Raw genomic sequence first — 23,066 nt, forward strand, 5'->3', positions numbered from 1 at the left:
TAAGTAGCCCAACAGTAAAGTAGGGCGCTTGTTGGACAAATTTGACTTGACTTTTTGTCCCTGTGTCAGCATGAAAAAAAAATCAGAGGTGTAGCTGTCACTGGAAGATACAGACGGTAATAATAATTTGACAGACGTTCTAAGCCTTCCTTGTTTTGTTGAAAAATAGTCTTTTGTTGCCATTTGTGTCCCCAATTGGGAGATTTCCTGGACAGGTGTTATATCTTTTCCACTCTGTCCAAAGTAAAAATAAAGGTATTGTTTGGCTTTATCTCAAATTAGATGTTTTTGTACAAGTATATGTATAAGACAATATAGTATGTATAATAATAGAAAAATATATTTTGCTGACAATAGTTTAGATGCATCAGAAAATATGTGTCATATAAACCTGCATCTAGATTTGATGGGCATATACTGTATATAGGTTACAATATGGATCATAATGATGGCTCTTATAAAACATGGGGCTGTTATGCTTGAGTTAGTGAAACACACTTACAAACAAGGAAAATAACGAAGTATTGCAGCCACAGGACAAAATCATACATTGTATCTTGATTTATTATTTTACATAAGAGACTCATAACTTAGAATAAACACATAACATAGGTGCTTCAATATGAATATATTTATTTATTTTATTTATTACATATACTTTATTAGCGCCATCAATTTACGCAGCTATTTGCCCATGGATAGAGTTGTTCATTGGAATGTAAAAAAATAGGGGTTTGAGTGTGGATTTTCAAGATAGTATACCATGATTTTTGTTTTAAATATGTATTATGAGTCCTGCAATGTTTGCAATTAGAAAGTTAATGAACACAGGAAAGCTGTAGGTCCAGTAGCTGCTATGACATATGGGGCAGCAGGCAGCACATGACCTCCCCTATGTTACAATGTTTGCGCTTGAGAAAATCTCCGGGCCCTGAACACTATCATGTGATGGGGGGTGTTCTGATATTGCCCCCCTGTCTAAGCTCTGACACCAAGCATGAGGGAAGTAAGGAAGCATTGCTCTGTACATATAAAAGCCTGGGAGGGTGGGATATCTGCAGATCAGTGGTGTATTCTACAAATGTGATGGGGCCCACTGTTTTCTCATTCACTGCACACATTGGCGATATGCCAGCATCTGACAGCACAAGAGAGTCTGCATCGCCCACTGGATGAAAGGGAAAAGTGCTGAGTGGGCATGTCTAGAAGGATGCCTGGTTAGGTCTAGCCTAGGGATCCTGTTGAGGTGCTTCAGGAGCGGGCAGAGAAGAGGCAAGGTAGAGAAAAGTGTTTGGAAAGTGCCTGGGTGACCACATGAAGGAGAAGAGCACTTCTTACCTGAGCTGCAGTTTCTTCTAGTATTCAGAGCCCGAAGTGGACAGTCAGCAGCTGACATAGGTGAGAAATGTGCATGTGTATGCATGTGTTTATGCAGTGAGTATAGTGTATACACAGTGTGTTTGCAGAGTGTATGCATCCTGACCCTGGCACTCTGTGTGTGACCCACCCCTAACACCTGCACTCAATACATCGCATATGTCTAACCCCTGCACTTTGTACAAAGGCTCATGTTTTAAGGCCTCTCTCACTGTTGGCCACCACAGTGCACCACCTCTTTCTTTCTCTTCTTGAGTAACGGAGCCCAACTTATGATCTTGTACCCAAGCCTACTGCTTTCAGAACATGACCCTGCTGCAGATAATGTCACTTTGTCCGAATTGGGCAAAGTAATAATGTCTCTTTTATAGGAGTACGACCCATTTGCTGATGAAAAATACATTAAAAAGACATCAACACAAAGCAACACTAAAAGAAGGAAAACATGGCAGATATTTTGCAGCCTGGGCAGAGACCCTAAAACACCAACTACATGTCTTTTATGAGTGGCTGAAAGGTTTGTAACTATCCCAGGAATCCATTTTTATTTGATACAATTAACCCAATCAAAAACAGAGTTTTAATTAATAAATTATTTTTTTTCATTTGCAAAGATACAATGTACAAAACTGTAAATCGGCACATATTTAATCACATTCTTACAAGTTGTAAAAAAATATATATCATACAAATTCAGCAGTCTAGATGAAAAATAGTTGGCAATTTTAGAGAATATTCTTTAGAAAAAGGCTATAAAATCCTGTAATCTGTGATGTAAATGAGAGGTCTCATAAATCCGAATCCAGTGTGTTCTTCTGTAACCAGTCAATAATCTTCGTATTCACAATATTTACCCACTCTAGGCGAGCTTTCTTTCTTCTTTCTAACCTCTGTACTTCACTTTCCTGAAAACTTTCATCCATAGCAGTGGTGATGAAGAGTTGCATCTTAAAACAAAACCAATACACAGTTATAGTTTCACTTTTGAAAGCTGTTAGAGTAAAAAAAAAACCTGTTTCAAGCAGTAAATGTGTTAAAAAAGAAATCCCAAATAACTCCCAAAGTCTATAGCAGGTACCCTCTAATGATGTCCCACAATGCATTGCTGGGTGACTGGTCAGTCGCCAGGCTCAAGTACTGTCACAAGTGGGTGAAAAGTATGCCTAGCGTGTGTAAATAAAACTTGGCCCAGCAGTTGATCCAATGATTCTGCAGAGCATTCTTAATTATCTTTTTACCATGCCGTAAATTATAAACATCTGGCACAGAAAGCATATGGACTTACATTTCCATAACAAAAGGGATGCAAGGATGTGGGCCTCTGGCTGTGCTGATATCAGCCTGTATGATTTTAAACATGTTACATATTTCATACTGAATATGGGACCTAATTACGACTTAGAAGGCTCAATTCACAAAGTGAACACACAAAGGTTCCTTATTTTTAAAAAAAGTTACAGATAAATTCAGTGGATTCCAGTGAGATTTGCAAATCATAGCCACATTGCTGAAATGGAAAGCCCCTATTCTTATGTAAAAGGTATGTTGAGTCTTTAGCATGGAAACTGGAGTATGGCATTACGTTCATTCAGACATTCTACTTCAGTTGCTATAATAAATCTTTAAAGCTGGACTCCCGGATAAGCAATTATTTGTTTAAACATAACAGTCATTTGTATTCTTACTTGAATCTTGGTATGCTTTGTGTATTTTTTCCAGATCTGTGCAGTTATCCAGTGTGCAACATTTCCTCTGTGCGGGAGCTCCCTGTAATAAAGACCAGTCACTGCTCTGTGCAGGGTGACTGGTCTTGAATGTGCCCCTTCTGTGTTTTTTTTGCAGGCAGCTTACTGTGGATGGAGCCTGCATGGTCCCTTCCACAGCTCTGTTTTTTGCACAAGCTGTTTACGCTAATTTTACAAAGTAATGTCTTGGTTTGGAAAGGCATTTGACACACACAGTGGATTTATATGCTTTGCTGCTATTGAGGAATTTATCAAAGTTATTTTTTTGTGCATGGAGTTCAGCTTTATGTGATTTAGTCATTGTGGGGTCAAACTAGGACCCTTTGTTTTTTCTCTGAAAAACAGACATAGCATAGTCTATGGTAGATACAACCTGCATTTCGGATCACCAAAATCTCAAATAAGCCTTCAGTTTTTTAAAATCTGCAGCTTTAGGCCTCTTGCACACGGGATGGCTTAAAATGAAAAGTTTGTAGGCATTCAGGCATTTTTCTTTACTAAGCTAAATGCAGCCCATTGTTTTTAATGGGCCTGTACACACATGCGTGTAAATGTATGCTGTGTATAGATCAGGAAAAATAAAAATAAAAATTTGCATCGCAAATCAGTATTTTTACATACGTGCATGTTAGTGCAAATACGTGAATATTCCTTCATTTTGTAAAGTGATGCGCAAACTGTTGGCGCTATATAAATTCTGTATAATAATAATAATATGACACCTTCCCTTGATTTAAAAAAAGCTAGAAGAATGTTTATGCATGTGAACCCATATGCTCAAATACACACAAGTGCTATACAGCTTATTCTCCCAATTGTTTGCCTGGAATATCTGAGGCTCATACATCAGTGTTTAAGTATTTGTACAAGTTAGTGCAAATATGTGCATATGCCTTCATTTTCTAAAGCGCTGCACAAACTGTTGTCGCTATATAAACCCTGTATTATAATAATAATCATATGACACCTTCCCTTAATTTAAAAAAATAAAAAGCTAAAAAAACTAAAAGAATTTTTATGCGTGTGATCAAATACACACAAGTGCTATACAGCCCATTCTCGCAATTTTTCTGCCAGGAATATCTGAGAGTCATGCATCAGTACCGTGTAATGAAACAATACCTGGCAATTGCTAAAGATCTCTATTCAGGCACCTCCTGTTATGGTGTGACCACTGTCTCACAATTGTGCTCCTGCATTGTCACCCTGTCATCTGTACTTGACTCACATTGCACAGGCACAGTTCACCATTCTTACTATCAGGAAGCTGGTCCTAAACATTACTGCACAGTCAATAGTGAAGCAACTTGCTTCAGCAAACAAAATGTCATCCAGTTGTGGTATATATTTACTTTAACTTGTATTAAGCTGGCCATACATGCTGGGCTGGATGAGAAAAATCCATAGAGTCCCCCATAAATGCTAAACAGATGAATCTCCTGCTGCCTGCTTACTATATTCTGACAGCCACCACCCACTGACCTTTTTCCGCCTGGTTCCTTTGATTTCTCAATCAAAGTTCATAGAGCCGGGTGGTGTCAGTAGAGCCTCCCATGGCTCAAATTTCAATTAATTCAAAGGAATCACCATAATTCCAGCTGTATATGGCTAGCTTCAGATGTGAATAGGGAAGCAATGGCTCCATCAGTTGCTGATCACCTGATAGGCCAGATTAAGGGGAGCACACTGCAGCTCCAACCTTCGTATGCATGCTGCAAAGCTCTTCAGGAGGATCAGAGCTGTTCCTTATGGAGGTTAAGCAGCACTCTACTCCCACTGCTGCTGTACATTCCTCTGCTGATCCAGGCCAATATCAGACAACCAAGGAGACCACTGATGAGGGGAAGAAGAATTAGACAGAGAATGAATACATTGTGTAAATATTCACTTCAGTTATCCAATCATGCACAAAAAATAAGTAAACAGGAATTTTCTTTTACCATGATTAGGCAACTGAAGTAAATCTTCACACTATTTACTGAGTGAACATTCTCAACTCCTTTAGTAAATCGGCGCCTATGCATCAAAATACAGCAACCCAGTGAATGAGACCTTGTGTGTGGCCTCACCTCTTGAAACTGCAGCTCTGATGTAGCTTTCCATCCCAAATCTGTTACTAATTTTTCAAAAAGTATTTCGGTTTCTCCCACAGACCTGAAAAACAAACAAATACAGCTTTATATTAAGAATGATGTCCACATGTAACAGGAGTTAGTAGACCGTGTCACCTCCTTCTGCAGGCCCTCTCAGTTACGTGCCCAAAACACCATTAAAGCCTGACTCCAGGTTTTAGTGAAGTGTAAATAGTTCATCTGGACCAAGCTGGTCCAAACAAACTATTTCCTTTACTAACACATGCAGCGACTGTCAGCACTGTATGAACTGTAGGTAGCCTCAGTTACATACAGTATGCATCATTACAGTATTCTGGCAGCAGGATGAGGTCTTCCTGTCCCACACTCGGAACAAAATAATGTGCCTGTTCTCTGCCTCAGCCAATCAGTGGAAGCCTTGTATTCATTCAAAGAATACAAAGTTTCCTGTGAAAGGCTGAGCAGTGCTCAGCCAAACTTGATTTTTTACCTGGAGCTGGAAGGGAAGTCCCTGTATCACTGCCAGAACATAGTCCTGCATACTGTTTGTAGCTGAGGCTCATAAAGTGCTGACAACTGCTGCATATTTTAGTGAAGAAAACAGTTAGTTTATACCAGCTTGGTCCAAACAAATCATTTGAAGTTTACTAAAACATGGAGTTGGGCTTTAAGAACTTTGTTCTGTATTCAAAATCAGAGAAGTAGAGAAGTGGCTGAGTTCTGGACAAGGAATCTACACTCAATGGCCACTGTATTAGGTACACCTTGCTAGTACCGGGTTGGACCCCCTTTTGCCTTCAGAACTGCCTTAATTCTTCGTGGCATAGATTCAACAAGGAATTGGAAACATTCCTCAGAGATTTTGGTCCGTAATGACATGATAGCATCAAGCAGTTGCTGCAGATTTGTCGGCTGCACATCCATGATGCGAATCTCCTGTTCCACAACAAACCAAAGGTGCTCTATTGGATTGAGATCTGGTGACTGTGGAGGCCATTGGAGTACAGTGAACTCATTGTCATGTTCAAGAAACCAGTTTGAGATGATTTGAGCTTTGTGACATGGTGCATTGTTCTGCTGGAAGTAGCCATCAGAAGATGGGTACACTGTCGTTATAAAGGGATGGACATGGTCAGCAACAATACTCAGGTAGGCCGTTGCATTTAAACGATGCTCAGTTGGTACTATGAGACCCACAGTATGCCAAGAAAATATCTCCCACACCATCACACCACCATCACCAGCCTGAACCATTGATACAAGACAGGATGGATCCATGTTTTTATGCTGTTTATGCCAAATTCTGTCCCTACCTGTGGCGATTGGACGTGGACAACCATTTTGTTAAAGATCCACCATCTTGTATCATACTCTGCAAATATCATTCTCTGTCCCTCCAGCCCCTCCCCTTGCAGGGAATGTAGTCTGTGTGTGTGCTGAGTTCAGGAGTACACAGGGCACAGCTGGATATGCTTCATGGTTGTAAACCCAATTACCTGGTTCCAGGATGTCTGTCAGGCTCTTGCCTTGGCCTGGTCGTAAAGCTATAAATCAGTCCGTCACTGGACATGAAAAGCATTCCAGAATGGCAGTAAAAAATACATCCCACTTGAAACCACGTTTTCATACAATTTCATAACTCCCAATAGGAACAAGGTACAATAAAACAAAGCATATATTCAGATAGGTCGGTTTAATACGAGTCACCTGATACCTTACACCCCTATGTGGCACCTACACGAGAGTAGAAAGCAATATGTCCTTATCTGGAATGGTAAGATATGTCATATTTGATGTCTGGACATTCAGGATATCATTCTGCATAATAATCTGCCAGTGACTATGATGCTACATGTACCTATAGAAGGTTATTGACCATGGTATAAACGAGTGAGGGATTTGGTCATAGTGTGAGTTCTCTGCTTTAAGGAGACACCCTGCTGGGTTCCTAGAAAAAAGGCTGTCATGCCTGGAGAAGGGTGAAGAGATTCTTCCTTTTAACATCAGGAACCAACTTCGGGAGAAAAGGTACCCTTTTGTTCCGGACACTTGAACTCTGCCTAAACCAGGACTTCTGCAAGTATTCTACCTTCTTAAACTTCTTTCTTTATCTCTCTGTTGTGTTATTGCTCTCTCTATTTATATATATACAGTTGTGTTCAAAATAATAGCAGTCAGACATCACTAACCTGATCAATCACTGTTTTTGGTAGAAATTATATTTCTACATGGCAAATAATTTACTAGCAGGTGTAGTAGAGTAATAGAAATCCAACCGACCCAACAGTCATGACATCCATGCTGCTGATTCTGTGTAATTGAGTCACTAATTGAAAGGGGCATGTTCAAAATAATAGGTGTGGAGTTCTATTAGTGAGGTCATTCATTCTTTGAAAAACAGGTGGCAATTATTGCCCTTATTTAAGGAAGGAAGGCAGCAAATGTTGTACATGCTGGTTACAGTGCATTCCTCTCTGAAATTCTGAGGACAATGGGTCATTCCAGACATTGTTCACAAGAACAGTGTGCCTTGATTAAAAAGTTGATTGGAGAGGGGAAAACATATAAAGAAGTGCAGAAAATGATAGGCTGCTCAGCTAAAATGATCGCAAATGCTTTAAAATGGCAACCAAAACCTGAAAGACGTGGAAGAAAGCGAAAAACTACCATTCGAATGGATAGAAGAATAGCCAAAATGGCAAGGACTCAGCCAACAATCAGCTCCAGGAAGATCAAAGAAGGTCTAAAGTTACCTGTGAGTACTGTTACAATTAGAAGACGCCTATGTGAAGGCAAGCTATCCGGAAGAAGCCCCCGCAAAGTCCCACTGTTGAAAAAAAGACATGTGCTGAAGAGGTTACAATTTGCCTAAGAGCACATTGATTGGCCTAAAGAGAAATGGCGCAACATTTTGTGGACTGATGAAAGTAAGATTGTTCTTTTTGGGTCTAGTGGCCGGAGACAGTTTGTCAGACGACCCCCAAACACTGAATTCAAGCCACAGTATACTGTGAAGACAGTGAAGCATGGTTGCGCAAGCATCATGATATGGGGATGTTTCTCATACTACAGTGTTGGGCCTATTTATCGCATACCAGGGATCATGGATCAGTTTGAATACATCAGAATACTTGCAGAGGTCATGCTGCCTTATGCTGAAGAGGAAATGCCCTTGAAATTGGTGTTCCAACAAGACAACAACCCCAAACACACCAGTAAACGTGCAACATCTTGGTTCCAGACCAACAAGATTGACGTTATGGAGTGGCCAGCCCCATTCGCCGTATCTTAATCCAATAGAAGACTTGTGGGGTGACATCAAAAATGCAGTTTCTGAGGCAAACCCAAGAAATAGAGAAGAACTGTTGAATGTAGTCCAATCATCCTGGGCTGGAATACCTGTTCACAGGTGCCAGACGTTGGTTGACTCCATGCAACACAGATGTACAGCAGTTCTCAGAAACAGTGCTTATACAACTAAATATTCATTAAGTAATTCAAAGGAAAGCAAAATCTTCAAACATTTTTCAGTTTATATAGTGAATGTTTGAGTTTGTAAAGAAGAATACAAACACTGCTATTTTTTTGAACAGTCTAATATTCACTTTTCTTCAATTTGTTTAGAGGAACAACACAAATTTGATATATTTTTCTTCATGTTTTGATTTGGAATAGAATGTGTAGTGTTCCCAATGCATTTGTGTGTATGGAAATAAAAGCTGTTAGAAGGATTTTGAGCTTTATTCACTTTTTTCAACACACTGCTATTATTTTGAACACAACTGTATATATATAGTTGTTACATCTTTTCTGTAAATATTTTTATTGCACCATTTTGACCTTTTTAGTAATAAATCCTATTTTCTGAAAAGTGTTGAACTGTTTCTAAAGCTCTTTAATGCAAACTAAGAATCCCTGTCTCTGAAGAGTGCTACTGTGTGTTATAAAACCTCTGGATACATCTGTCTGCGGTGACAGTGTGTATACAGACGCTTATTCAAACATAATGTTACTGCTAAGATTTGTGTGTTTCCTCGTTCTCTGTAAAAAGGTGGTGGTGGCAGTGTGAAGGGTTAATTGCGTAATTAACCTGACCTAGTAACAATCGCTCTCAGGCAACTGGCACATAGATTGTGGTCCCGCGAGCTGGAAAATCTTTGTGCAGGGTGCAGCTGAGAGTGGCATTGTTACGCAAGTGGCAGCGCGGTTTTAGATTGGCTAGTCCTTCAGTCACAAGTTGGTGAGAAGGGCTGGGGTCTGACACCGCCCGTCACACTACCATCTGAATGTCACAGCTGAAATCAAGACTCATCAGACAAGGCAATGTTTTTACAATCTTAGATTTTGGTGAGCCTGTGCGAATTGTAGCCTTTGTTTCCTGTTCTTAGCTGACAGGAGTGGCACGCAGTGTGATGGTCTGCTGCTGTAGCCCATCTGCTTCGGGGTTCAACGTGTTGTGCGTTCAGAGATGGTATTCTGCATACCTTGGTTGTAACATGTGTTTATTTGAGTTACTGTTGCCTTTCTATCATCTCAAACCAGTCTGCTAATTCTCTGACATCAACAAAGCATTAAGGTCCACACAACTGCCACTCACTGGATATTTTCTCTTTTTCGAGCCATTCCTTGTAAACCCTAGAGATGGTTATGCGTGAAAATCCCAGTAGATGAGCAGTTTTTTAAATACTCAGACCAGCCCGTCTGGCACCAACAACCACGCCACATTCAAAGTCACTTAAATCCCCTTTCTTCCCCATTCTAATGCTCAGTTTGAACTTCAGCAAGTCATCTTCACCACATCTAGTTGCCTAAATGCATTGAATTGCTGCCATGTAATTGGCTGATTATCAATTTGTGCAATTGAACAGGTGTACCAAATAAAGTGGCCAGCAAGTGTATAGCACTGCAGCACCCCCACCTTGTGTAGCTGATAAAGTAACAAATGTATTTTTTTAAAGCTACACTATGCAATGAACACAAATAAAGCAGTAAAAATGGAACCACTAAAAAATGAAAAGATAAGATGATAAAGAGATCAACTGGGGGGCTAATTATCGCTAATTAGGGGTGTTTAAAGTGAAACTTTACCCAAAAGGGGTTCTGTTCTTCCTCCTGCTTCCTCTACAATATTGGGTTTTTCATTACCCTCTCCCAGTTTGGTCTTCCATCACTGCCAGCAACCTTCTGTAACGTCACAGTTCCCTGGAGGCTGCGGAACCATTAACAGGGTGCAGCGCAGCTTGTGCATGTTCAGTTGGAAGCTGGTTGAGAAGCTGCAAGAAGTCAAAGTTGGCTTCTCACAGTTAACATGCTGGTGCCAGGGACCTGAAGACCAGCAACGAACTGGCCCAGGAGAGGATGGTGCTAGATTCCTGGACAGGTGATGGTCTGCTTATTAAAAGTCAGCAGCTACAGTTTTTGGAACCTGACTGAAGCTCCTCTTTAAGGAGTTTAAGAGAAAATCTTGAATGAATAAAAAAATATTTTTATTCCCACATTACAGGATGGCTAGTGTAACCAATTTAAGTGTTATTACTTGCAATACATTAAGTTGGACATTAGATGGTGGTGGCCTGCCATTCAGGGTCACTCACATGGACAGAACAGCACTCTGGGACTTGTATGCTGAACAGCAGGACTCAGCTGGTGAGCAGGGCAGTCAGGGCCTACATTTCCCAAGAAATGTAGTGTGTGGGGGCATATAAATATCAAAGCTCGGGAGACTGGCCAGAAGAGTGCAGGGACAGACTGAAGGAGAAGGAGGTGTGCCGATGGCTGAAGTGCTGAACTAGGCCATGAAGCCAGGGTTGGAGAGAGAGGCAGAGCGAAAGGAGCCTACTGACCATCTAGTCTGCCATGCTGCCCAGCAGTGCGATCTGACAGCAGGAGACCAGACAGAACACTGAGTATGAGCTAGAGAGTCTGTGGACTGACCCCACCTGCAGGGAAAGATGGACCACTATGATCTTCCTGACTACTTTGATCAGGTGAGAGAGACCCATGCACCCACTAACCAAGTGAATACTGACAGTTTTCCATCTCAGCTATCTGCCTACACCAGTTGTGAACATTACATATAGTTGCCCCAGTTTGCGGCCTAGTTCTCCCAGCTGCTATCATTGAGATACATCTGCATTACAGTTTATTGTACAAGCTGACTGCAGGACATACAGTTGCAGGCCACAATACAGCAGTTCCAACTGAAACAATAAGTTTCCCTTTTTAAAAAAAACAGGATTCCTACTACTGTTCATTTTGCCTTTGATCTTCAGAGGGAGTTGTCTTTGTCCATAGACACTTATGCCAATTGTTGCTATTTATTACTTCAATCCTGCCCTATGTTTATTGCTTTAAGTGGGACCCCGCACTAATTTGCTACCACCAAGAGGAAAAGTGTTAAATCTTCCCTTTTCCCTCACTGTCTTTGTGTTGCCATCCTGAGGAACTATATTCCACACCTCAACTCAACTTCATACCAACTGGGCCCCAACAAGCATGCAAAAGACACAAATGAGAATTCCCTTTACTTCACATCTAATCCTTGTCATCTAGTTCTGAGGACCCACAGTGAGCTTATCCGCTTCTTGATAATTGTTCCTGCCCACTGGGGATTCAGCAGTCCCCTTAGATTGCAGGCAGTGGATTATTTCTGAAAGCAGGCGTGCTAACAGTTTTTGTTGCTTTACCGTGAATGTCATTACTTTTTCTCACAATTGCCAAGAATTATTATATTTGCTGCATATATCCGTGTCATTTTGTTCTTTTTGACCAAGTTACATTTAGTTCCAATATAAACTTCATATTGGTTTATACTAACTTATGTGTCCATTTTACAGTTGTGATTTATTTTGGTCACAAGAGCACGGTGGTGTCAACAGAGGTTGGGCTTTCAGCAAGAGGTCCAGATTGACAGGGGACCCAAAAATTACTAAGCAACCCTTAAGGAGGTAGTGCTACACTAGGATGATATCACAGAACAAGCTGGTGATATGAACTAACATATCTGCTGTACTGTAACTTTTACAAAGATACACTGATCAATCCCAGCAACTGGCTGCTGTAGTTATCATTAAAGCTGGGGCTGCTCTGATTTTTGCCCACTAATGAGGACTTCACTTTAACAGCAGGGTTCATCGGGGATGCATGCAGGAGCATACACAGAACATTTATATATAACGTATAAGGTCCGCAAGGGTCTAAATATCAGTTGAGGCCTTGTGTATCCTCACTTGTTGTGCAGTCCATCCTCGTTGCAGTTTCCTTGCATTCCTTTCCAGGGCTGAACTGTACAGATGGGGTACACAGCCTATATAGTTTTTTTTAGGTGCAATTTTTTGCAGTTTTACAGATCAGAAAGCAAAGAATCAACAGCAACATAGATAATGTATGATGTCCAATAAATGCAGTACTTACGCATCATCCTTTAACCGATGCCAGTTCTCTTTAAGGAACTCCCAGGCTATGTGCCTTCCTATATCATTCTTAAACATATCGGTGAATGTATCCATTAAACTGTGAGCCCCATCAAACAGGACAATGTCCAAGTAACTGCAACAACACATTTAAACTGGTTCATTTTCAAAATAATTTTCTAGGAACTGGAAAGTATTAAGTTCTTTTCTGGCGGCAAAACTAAAAAATATCTAATGTTGTGTAATTTTGTGTAATAAAGTTACAGCACATGGATTTAACATGTTTTCCTGCCATTAACAACTAGAGAGGCTAAGATGTTTTTAAAGATGAATTTACCCCCCTTCCTTTCTCCACCACTATCAACATGCTAATCAACTTGTTACATTAACATTTTCAGTTTTTATTACATATCTTATGTTAGATCCAGAGATGTCATCACTAGGCTTCTGTGCTTCTCTATGCAATACAGGAAGATTGTGGCTGGTGGGTGTGGCTATATACAGGGCTCTGTATATAGCTTTCTAAAAACATCACACCACCCTGCCTTAGCACTCCTCTCAAGAACTCTCAGACCTGATGCAACCAGTGGGCAGCCTGATCTCTCTCCATAGTTCATCTGACCTGTAAATTATAGTCCTGTGCATGCATGGCAGACTGCAGTAAGGATGATAAGCTGCCAAAGAGAAAAATTGCAAATGTAAAATACCTTCACTGAGTTGAAGACAGATACTCCCATTATTCTCTTTGGCAGTCTCTATTCAACGCCCTACTGCATGTAATGGACTGTATTTTCACAGTTTAGCTTGGATGGAGAACAGGGCACACACACTGTAGGTAGGCAACACAGTAGATACATACAATTTCTAAACTTCTTTGGAATATCTGCGACAGTGGCAGAGGTGGAGGGGGGCAGGGCAGGAAAAAGGGCTGGTGAGCTGTAATATTTATTCTTTGATAAAGGTCATTTGAAGGAACCTGTGATGCTTCCAACAGGCACTACTGGGAGAAGTTTTAAACCCCCAAACAAATGTAATATTTGCAGCTGACTAATCCTTAAATGTGGCGGCATTAGTTTTTTTTAGGCTTTTTTTACATTGACCTGGTGATCTGAGCTTTAACGCACCTTCTGTCTTAGGATCAAGGGCGTATTTACCGCAAGGCAAACAAGGCGTTTGTTAGGGTGGCGGCGCCTATGACAGGAGTTTAAGAAGAGGCTGCGGCTGGAGGAGTGAATCCTTATTCCTGGCAGCTCATACTTCCCTATGACTGCCAGGTGAAGGTAACAATCGGACATCTCTGTCTCTTTCTTTCTCCCTCTCTTTCCTTGTTTCTATTTCTCCCTCTTTCTTTACATTGAGAGTCTCACCCCCCCCCCTCATTCTTTCTCTGTCTCTCTCCCCTCTCTCTTTCTCTCTCCCCTCTCTCTCCCCCTCCCTCTCCCCCTCTCTCTCCCTCTCTCACTTTCCCTCTCTTTCTTTTTCTCTCTATTTCTTTCTCTCTTTCTCCCTCTCTTTTCTTCTCTCTTTCTCCCTCTCTTTCTTTCTTTCTCTTCTTCTACAGCTCTTTCTTTCTCTCTCTCCCGCTCTTTTTTCTCTTTCTTTCTCTCTCCCTCCCTCTCTCTCTCTCTTTCTTTCTCTCTCCTTCTACATTTCTTTCTTTCTCTCCCTCTCTCTTTTGCTTTCTATCTCTCTTCTTTCTCCCCCTCTCTCTCTTTCTCCCTCTCTTCTTTGAACCTCTCTTTCTCCCTCTCTTCTTTCTCCCCCCCCTCTCTCTCTCTCTCTCTCTCTTCCCCCCCCCCCTCTCTCTTTATTTCTCCCCTCTTTCTTTCTTTCTTTCTTTCTTTCTTTCTTTCTTTCTCCCTCTCTCTCTTTCTTTCTCCCCCCTCTCCCTTTCTTTCTTTCTTTCTTTCTTCCCCCTCTCTCTTTCAACCTCTCTCACTGTCTCTCTATCTTTATCCCCCACCCCCCTCTCCCTCTCTTTCTTTCTCTCTCTCTCTCTCTCTTTCTTTCTTTCTCCTTCTCTATTTTTTTCTCTCTCTTCCCCCCCCCCTCTCTCTTTGTCTCACTCTCATTTGGGGGAGGGGGAGTACCCAATTTTTGTGTTGCCTAGGGCAGCACAAAAGCAAAATACACCACTGCTTAGGATAGCACCACTGTGGATGGAGGAGCAATGGAGACTCCTTTGGACAGCAGCATTGTCAATCAAGGGGAGGGTATTGTTAGACTAGCAGCATTAGATAGACTTGACTAACAAATTAAAGCTGAACTCTAGTCAACACTTTTTAAGCAGTTACAGCAACAGTTTTTCCCATTGAAGTCAATGTTTTACATAAAGCTGACCATTGTAAGCACCCAATACAACTTGGCCTGGTAATTAAAGTTAAAAATAACAGACTTACTGGCAGGATCACCAGGTGAAAATAAAGAAAATAATGCAGTCACCACATCTAAGATTTGGTCATCTGTAATATAACAGATTTTTGTTCTGGGGTTTATGCCGCTTTAACTCATTTAACCCAGATTCTGCAAACTTTCTCAAATATGATTGTAGATGGAGTTATTGTAAAACAACTGTACTGAGCAAATTCTCTCTGTTTGAAAAAAATTAGCAAGGCCAAGACAGATGCAGAAAAGCATACCCAAACTGTACATTCATAATGTTCAACAGTCTATTTCCAAAACACCAGCAAAAACAACCATTTATACATTATGTGGAATGGAATGCTATAGCCATGTCTGGATAAAAATACAGAGGCTCTGGGCTACTGGGATGGGTCTTGTATGTTCTGTATAACTTTAGTTAAGTGAATAAAACCCCCAGCACACAGCCTTTCTTTTGGCATAATAAGTAGGTTGTATTGAGTGTTGATGTACTGCTTACCGATACAGCAGCCACGGCTCCTTGGTACAGCTCAAGCCATGTTTCAGGTAACTGTAATCCCAGATATCTGCAAGGTCTGATTTGTTGTATACACTCCAGGCATGATCCCATTCCTTTTCGCCACCCTCTGCAATACCATAGCAGTAAACTGTTCCTTTAATGGACTGTGGTATCCTGCAGCATTAGACACCATGGAGTAAATATGTTACCATGTTGCTATCAGAGGTGATCAGACTACCGTACTAAGGTAAAGAGATGCAGCGGTAAAGTGCACAGGGTAGTGATCAATGAACTGACCATAAGAGCCGTCAACAAGATAGACCGCAGCCCTTATTCTCTATTTAGTAAATTCAGTACAGGGGTAAGAAATACAGAAAAAAAAGTTGATGTGTTTCTGCCTCAACTGGCCTTACTCATAACTCACAGTAATCAATGACAGCCTATGACTAGCTGAACTAAGGAAACCAGTGAACAATAAACTCTTTGCAGATTGTTCTTTGCCTTTCCTAAAAAATAACTATATAGTTCACCCCATAGCAGCCAATTACGTCACACTTTCATACTCCATTGACATTTTCTAGTGCAGGCTGCTCAGGACAACATAATTGTAATTTCAGAGTTTGGCACATTGACATACTTATAAGTACTATTCCCACAAAAGCTCTGACCTTCATTAGAAAGGTTATTTAAAAGTGGAGACATAACTGCATGGTTTTATAATCAAACTTAAAATGGAACTTTAGGTTATAAAAAAAAGGACGAACAGGCAGGAATTTTAATGCATAAGAGACATACTTTGTCTCTTCTGCAATAAAGCTATTTACCTGCCTGTCCACCCCTGTACAATGAGCCACGCAAGCACAGCTCACTGTACAAATTCAGAAATGCCAAATTTAACTGAAATCCCATACATGAATGGGACGTCATCCCTGCCCAGCCAATGAAAGTGGCCAGCAATCGAGACCCAGAATCTGCCCACCTGGCAGATGGCAGTGGCCAGGCGGGGAGCTCCAGGGAGCCGCATCGCTGGGGCCAAGATGAGTATAGTTCCACTTTAAAGTAATTGTAAACCTCAGACATGAAATCTGAACAAAGCACATATTTTTTTAGTGTGATCTGTATGCGTCACTTCCGGGAAGTTTTCCTGACACCAAGAGGTAAAAGGTAACAGAGGAGGGAGCACCAGCACACAGCCTGTGATTAACAGTCTCAGCTCTCTTTATGTGTGAAGGGAAAAATCATTTTTGTCTCTGAGTTTTACAAGGCGGTACTGGACAAATGCTACAGATAAACAGGTACAACTCATTTGGAAGAATTAGTTTAATCTCTATGTATCATCTGAGGATAGTCACTTTACTGGGTATATGTAAGAGTTTACAACCATGTTAATTAAAATATTAACAGATTACAAGATGGCATGCAATAGACACACAGGCTACAGTTTGTATACGAGCAGTGTGCACAGTAAGGTTTCCAGAAGGTCTCGAACAACTTTGTTGAAGTCTTTAAAAACTCTTCAATTCCAGTTTGGAAATGTTAAAGGCAGGTCATAATGGAAGTGCTTTCTGATACTTTCAAACAATTTGGAAGCAAGCTTTCAACAAGCTTAGAGTGACACTAAACTTTGGTTTAAAAATAATTCTATTAATGTATTCTTAGCTCAAAAAAGCACATTGAGTTACTCTGAACCGCCTTCAAATCTCCAGATTCCTTTTTTTTTGTTGCTGTGATCCAACTTCCTGTTAAAAGGTCCATATATATGTATATATATATATATATATACATTATATTACCAAAAATATTGCCTTTACACACACATGAACTTTAATGGCATCCCAGTCTTAGTGCATAGGGTTCAATATTGAGTTGGCCCACCCTTTGCAGCTATAACAGCTTCAACTCTTCTGTGAAGGCCATCCACAAGGTTTAGGAGTGTGTCTATAGGAATGTTTGACCATTCTTCCAGAAGCACATTTGTGAGGTCAGGCACTGATGTCGGACGAGAAGGCCTGGCTCACAGTCTCCACTCTCTTCCCAAAGGTGTTCTATCAGGCTGAGGTCAGGACTCTGCGCAGGCCAGTCAAGTTCCTCCACCCCAAACTCACTCATCCGTGTCTTTATGGACCTTGCTTTGTGTACTGGTGTGAAGTCATGTTGGAACAGGAGGGGGCCATCCCCAAACTGTTCCCACAAAGTTGGGAGCATGAAATTGTCCAAAATGTCTTGATATGCTGACACCTTAAGAGTTCCCTTCACTGGAACTAAGGGGCCAAGCGCAACCCCTGAAAAACAACCCCACACCATAATCCCCCCTCCACCAAACTTTACACTTGGCACAATGCAGTCAGGCAAGAACTGTTCTCCTGGCAACCCAGAACCCAGACACAGCCAATACCCACTGTGTGTTTACACTGGAGAAGCTGCCAATATTGTGCTTTCCATAAAAAGACACTGAGATTTTACTGAATCTGTTGAGAAGCCTCATGCACACAGATGTATCCTGCTCTCTTTGTATTGCTTGTGTGAAACACTGGGTGTTCCTACCAGTCCCTCTGCTTTCCTAATAAAAACTGACCACACTAAGCATGAAAGCACAGCATGGTCAGTACTTTAGCTATGCTGGGATCTCAGCCTGCTCTCCTCCAATGAACTGACTTGTCCTGGCAGCACCCCCCTTGCACAACCATTCACTGGGCGAGATCAGTGTACTGCTGTTTCTCCTCCCCTAGCTCTTATGCAGCTGAGAACAGAGGGGATGTAAAATGTATTTATAATTTTTTTTGTGTCTAGAAACAAATGTTTTGCCTTTCATTTCTAGTTTAAATGGAATGGGTTGTTTTACCAGGTGAGGGTTTACAATCACTTTAAAACTAGAGGAGTATTTCCATGCCTGGGAGACACAGCTCCATCGCACAGGGGTGTAACTCTTTGGACGCACATAAGGCTTTACACACATTTGCATGTTTACACTAGCATGGCATACAGTTGCAAGAAAAAGTATGTGAACCCCTTGGGGTTACGTGGAGTTTTGCATGAATTGGGCATAAAATGTGCTCTGAACGTCATCTTAGTCACAACAATAGAAGAACACAGTCTGCTGAACATAATACTACACAAACATTAGATGTTGCCATGGTTTAATTGAACATAACATGTAAACATTCACAGTGCAGGGAGGAAAAAGTATGTGAACCTTTGGACTTAATAACTGGTTGACCCTCCTTTGGCAGCAATAACCTCAACCAAACGTTTCCTGTAGTTGCAGATCAGACCTGCACAACGATCTGGAGTAATTTTGGACCACTCCTCTTCACAAAACTGTTCAGTGTAGCAATATTCTTGGGATGTCTGGTGTGAACCGCTCTCTTAAGGTCATGCCACAGCATTTCAATCGGGTTGAGGTCAGGACTCTGGGCCACTCCAGAAGGTGTATTCTGTGCTGTTGCAGCCATTGTTTTGTTGAATTACTTGTATGCTTTGGGTCATTGTCCTGTTGCATCACCCATCCTCTGTGGAGCTTCAGTTGGCGGACAGATGGTCGTACGTTTTCCTGCAAAATGTCTTGATAAACTCTGGAATTCATTTTCCCATCAATGACAACAATCCATCCAGGCCCTGAGGCAGCAAAGCAGCCCCAAACCATGATGCTCCCTCCGCCATGTTTCACAGTGGGGATGAGGTTTTGATGTTGGTGTGCTGTGCCTTTTTTTCTCCACACATAGTGTTGTGTGTTCTTCCCAAACAACTCAATCTTGGTTTCATCTGTCCACAGTATATTTTGCCAGTAGTGCTGTGGAACATCCAGGTGCTCTTTTGCAAACTTCAAACGTGCTGCAATATTCTTTTTGGACAGCAATGGCTTCCTCCGTGGTGTCCTCCCATGTACTCCATTCTTGTTTCATGTTTTCCTTATTGTAGGTGTGTCAACAAAAATGTTAGCATGTGCCAGAGATTTCTGTAGGTCTTTAGCTGACACTCTGGGATTCTTCTTTACCTCATGCAGCATTCTGCGCTGTGCTCTTGCAGTCATTTTTACAGGATGACCACGCCTAGGGAGAGTAGCAACAGTGCTAAACTTGCTCCATTTGTAGACAGTCTGTCTTACCGTGGACACATGAACATCAAGGCTTTTGGAGATACTTTTGTAACCCTTTCCAGCTTCATGCAAGTCAACAATTCTTGATCGTAGGTCTTCTGAGAGCTCTTTTCTGCGAGGCATGGTTCACATCAGACAGTGCTTCTTGAAACCAGTAAACCCAAAACAGGTGTGTGTTTTTTAAGGGCAGGACAGCTGTGAGCAACACATCCAATATCATCACACTGATTGGAGTCAAGGTTGGCTCACTCCTGGCTCCAATTAGCTCTGGGAGAAGTCATTAAGCTAGGGCCTCACATACTTTTTCCTCCCTGCACTGTGAATGTTTACATGTTATGTGCAATTAAACCATGGCAACATCTAATGTTTGTGTAGTATTATGTTCAGCAGACTGTGTTCTTCTATTGTTGTGACTTAGATGATATTCAGAGCACATTTTACGCCCAATTCATGCAAAACTCCACGTAATCCCAAGGGGTTCACATACTTTTTCTTGCAACTGTATATATTCATTACTATGGGTGGCTTTAAGCGCAGAAATATGCTTGCAATTTACATTGTATGGCCTAATTTGCCTGTGTGCAAGAGGTTTAAAGACACATTTCTCCATAAAGCTGATAACTAGACATGAATGAGGACTTGTTTTAAAGTGTTTAATTTGTGTTCAGAATATGTAAATATTTTACTTTGCATAGTCTGGGCATAGGTTCAATTTAAATTAACCTGCTTGCCTGGCATAGGAAATGCACAGGTTCTTTTTACAGGGAACTTGTGAAGCGATAAACATAAGAGATGCAATTATAGACGAAAACAGCAAATTCACTGAAATCAGCCTCTAAGTTTACCATGTGGCACTGCAAGGAGAAAAAAAAATCTCCCTTAAAACCAGGAGAATGCAATGATCATGATGTTCTGCACATGGCTCTGCTGATAAACAAAACCATGTGATCAGTATTGTGATCATTGCACACTGATAGTTTAAATAGGAACTGTTTAAAGCTAGTTTCACCTTGCCTATACTATAATCCTTGACATACCCTGTACTCCACAAACAGTTCATTTCATCTCGAATATATACAGTATAATGACTGGAATCCCATCTAATCCATAAACAGCTTGCTTAAAGGGCAAGGGCACTTTTGCTATATACCTTAACTATATACTGTGAATACCTTTACTATAATCAGTAGCCAGGCATTTCCAGCGATGGAAAACATGGGCATATCCCTGTATTAAATACCAGCATAAGGAGTAAGTAACCATTATTGCTGAGTACAGAGACAGCACAACAGGAAACCTCTGTGAAGAAACTGTTCCTGACTCAGTTAGCAAAATGAACAAGTGTTGCAAAAAACTGACAATCTACAGAAACTTTGTAGCAGATAACCAAACACCATTATTGCCTGAGAAAAAAAATCACAGGCTCTTTTAGCAACAATATCTTGTCTGGCAGAATAATTTGAGGATCTATTTCAACATTGTAGTGCAAAACAAAACATTACTAATGTGTGAGAAAACTGTCCCTGGATCTGTTAGATACATTATCTCGCCTAGCAGAGAAATGGACTATCTATTATAACTGTGGATCATAAAAAATCCTATTATTTGATAAGACTGTATTAGGTTATGTGTTCTGCATTTTGTTACTTGGCAGAAAGGGTATTTTTTGGGATTTCATTTTTAGGTGTGTATTGTCCATAGCTTTTTACCACAATAATCTACTGCAGCTAAAAAAGGCAACAACCATACAATTAGCATCTTACATGCACACCCATCCATTATAAAAAAATAAAATGAAAGTTACCCAAAATCCCCCTCTCCCCCAGGTTTATATACATTATATTGCCAAAAGTATTGGGATGCCTACCTTTACACACACATGAACTTTAATGGCATCCCAGTCTTAGTCCATGGGATTCAATACTGAGATGGCCCACTCTTTGCAGCTATAACAGCTTCAACTCTTCTGGGAAGGCTGTCCACAAGGTTTAGGAGTGTGTCTATGGGAATGTTTGACCATTCTTCCAGAAGAGCATTTGTGAGGTCAAACACTGATGTCGGACGAGAAGGCCTGGCTCACAGTCTCCGCTCACAGTCTCCGCTCTAATTCATCCCAAAGGTTTTCTATAGGGTTGAGGTCAGGACTCTGTGCAGGCCAGTCAAGTTCCTCCACCCCAAACTCGCTCATCCGTGTCTTAATGGACCTTGCTTTGTGCACTGGTGTGCAGTCATGTTGGAACAGGAAGGGGCCATCCCCAAACTGTTCCCACAAAGTTGGGAGCATGAAATTGTCCAAAATGTCTTGGTATGCTGATTCCTTAAGGGTTCCCTTCACTGGAAGTAAAGGGTCAAGTCCAGCCCCTGAAAAACAACCCCACACCATAATCCCCCATCCATCAAACTTTACACTTGGCACAATGCAGTCAGGCAAGTACCGTTCTCCTGGCAACCGCCAAACCCAGTCACGTCCATCAGATTGCCAGACAGAGAAGCATGATTCCTCACTTCAGAGAAGGCTTGGATGCGGCTGCTTGCCGTTTGGAGGTCTTTAGCTATTGACTCTGCAGACAATTGGCGACTTCTGCGCACTGTGCGCTTCAGCATGCACTGACCCCGCTCGGTCATTTTATGTCACCTACCACTTTGTGGCTGACTTCGGTACAACACTTGAATTCACTGAGCTCCTGAGAGCGACCCATTTTTTTACAAATGTTTGTAGAAGCAGTCTGCATGCTTAGGTGCTTGACTTTATACACCTGTGGCCATGGAGGTGATTGGAACACCTGAATCTAATGATTTGGAGGAGTGCCCCAATACTTTTGGAAATATAGTGTATACAGAATATATACTTTACAGCTCTGGTGCCTAACTTGTGGGCCTTTGCTATATGATGTGCGGTCCTCGGACCTCAGCAGTCTGTAGTGGGAACAATGGTTAGGGTAATAGCATTGATCTCTACTAGACTCATGTAACATGTTCCCAGTTTTTCATTTTGTCTTCTGTAGCATATCCCCACCCAAAATGTATCTTGTCTACACTCTCTGACCCTCATTTCCTCTATTAGTTTCTGACAGTCCTTTCAAGCATTACATATATTGAACATTATGTGTGGTCCTTTGGTGATGTCAGTGGCAGAATTTGAGACCCCCTTCAGCTCCTAAGTTGATGACCACTGCTTTACAGCTACCACTGTCAACACTTCAGTTGTTGCATGTATTATTATTATTATACAGGATTTATATGGCGCCAACAGTTTGCTCAGCGCTTTACAATATGACGGGAGACAATACAGCAACAATACAGTTCAATACAAGAGGGTTAGGAGGGCCCTGCTCCTTGGAGCTTACAATTTAGGAGATGTATTATGGTATTTCCTTACCTTCTGACAGTATTTGCTTAACTTAGACATACATGGATCGAATCTAGGCCTTTTCAGCAGACACCAGCCGAGATTCAAGCCAT

General features: G+C 41.3%; 1 protein-coding gene across 1 annotated transcript in view; it reads right to left on the reverse strand.

The window, feature by feature from the left end:
- Positions 1 to 616: 616 nt before the first annotated feature.
- The window catches only part of LVRN (laeverin), a 202,497-nt gene continuing 180,047 nt past the window's right edge, over positions 617 to 23,066 (reverse strand). The window contains exons 17-20 of the mRNA XM_089684834.1: positions 15,509 to 15,682; positions 12,629 to 12,763; positions 5,192 to 5,276; positions 617 to 2,324 (exon numbers count right to left, since the gene is read on the reverse strand). Coding sequence (XP_089540960.1) covers positions 2,166 to 2,324; positions 5,192 to 5,276; positions 12,629 to 12,763; positions 15,509 to 15,682 — 553 coding nt within the window. The 3' untranslated portion in view covers positions 617 to 2,165. The remainder of the gene's footprint in view (positions 2,325 to 5,191; positions 5,277 to 12,628; positions 12,764 to 15,508; positions 15,683 to 23,066) is intronic.

This window comes from Staurois parvus, unplaced genomic scaffold, assembly GCF_062004578.1.
Source record: "Staurois parvus isolate SC_StPar_1 unplaced genomic scaffold, SC_StPar_1.0 ptg000358l, whole genome shotgun sequence".
NCBI classification, from domain to species: domain Eukaryota; kingdom Metazoa; phylum Chordata; class Amphibia; order Anura; family Ranidae; genus Staurois; species Staurois parvus.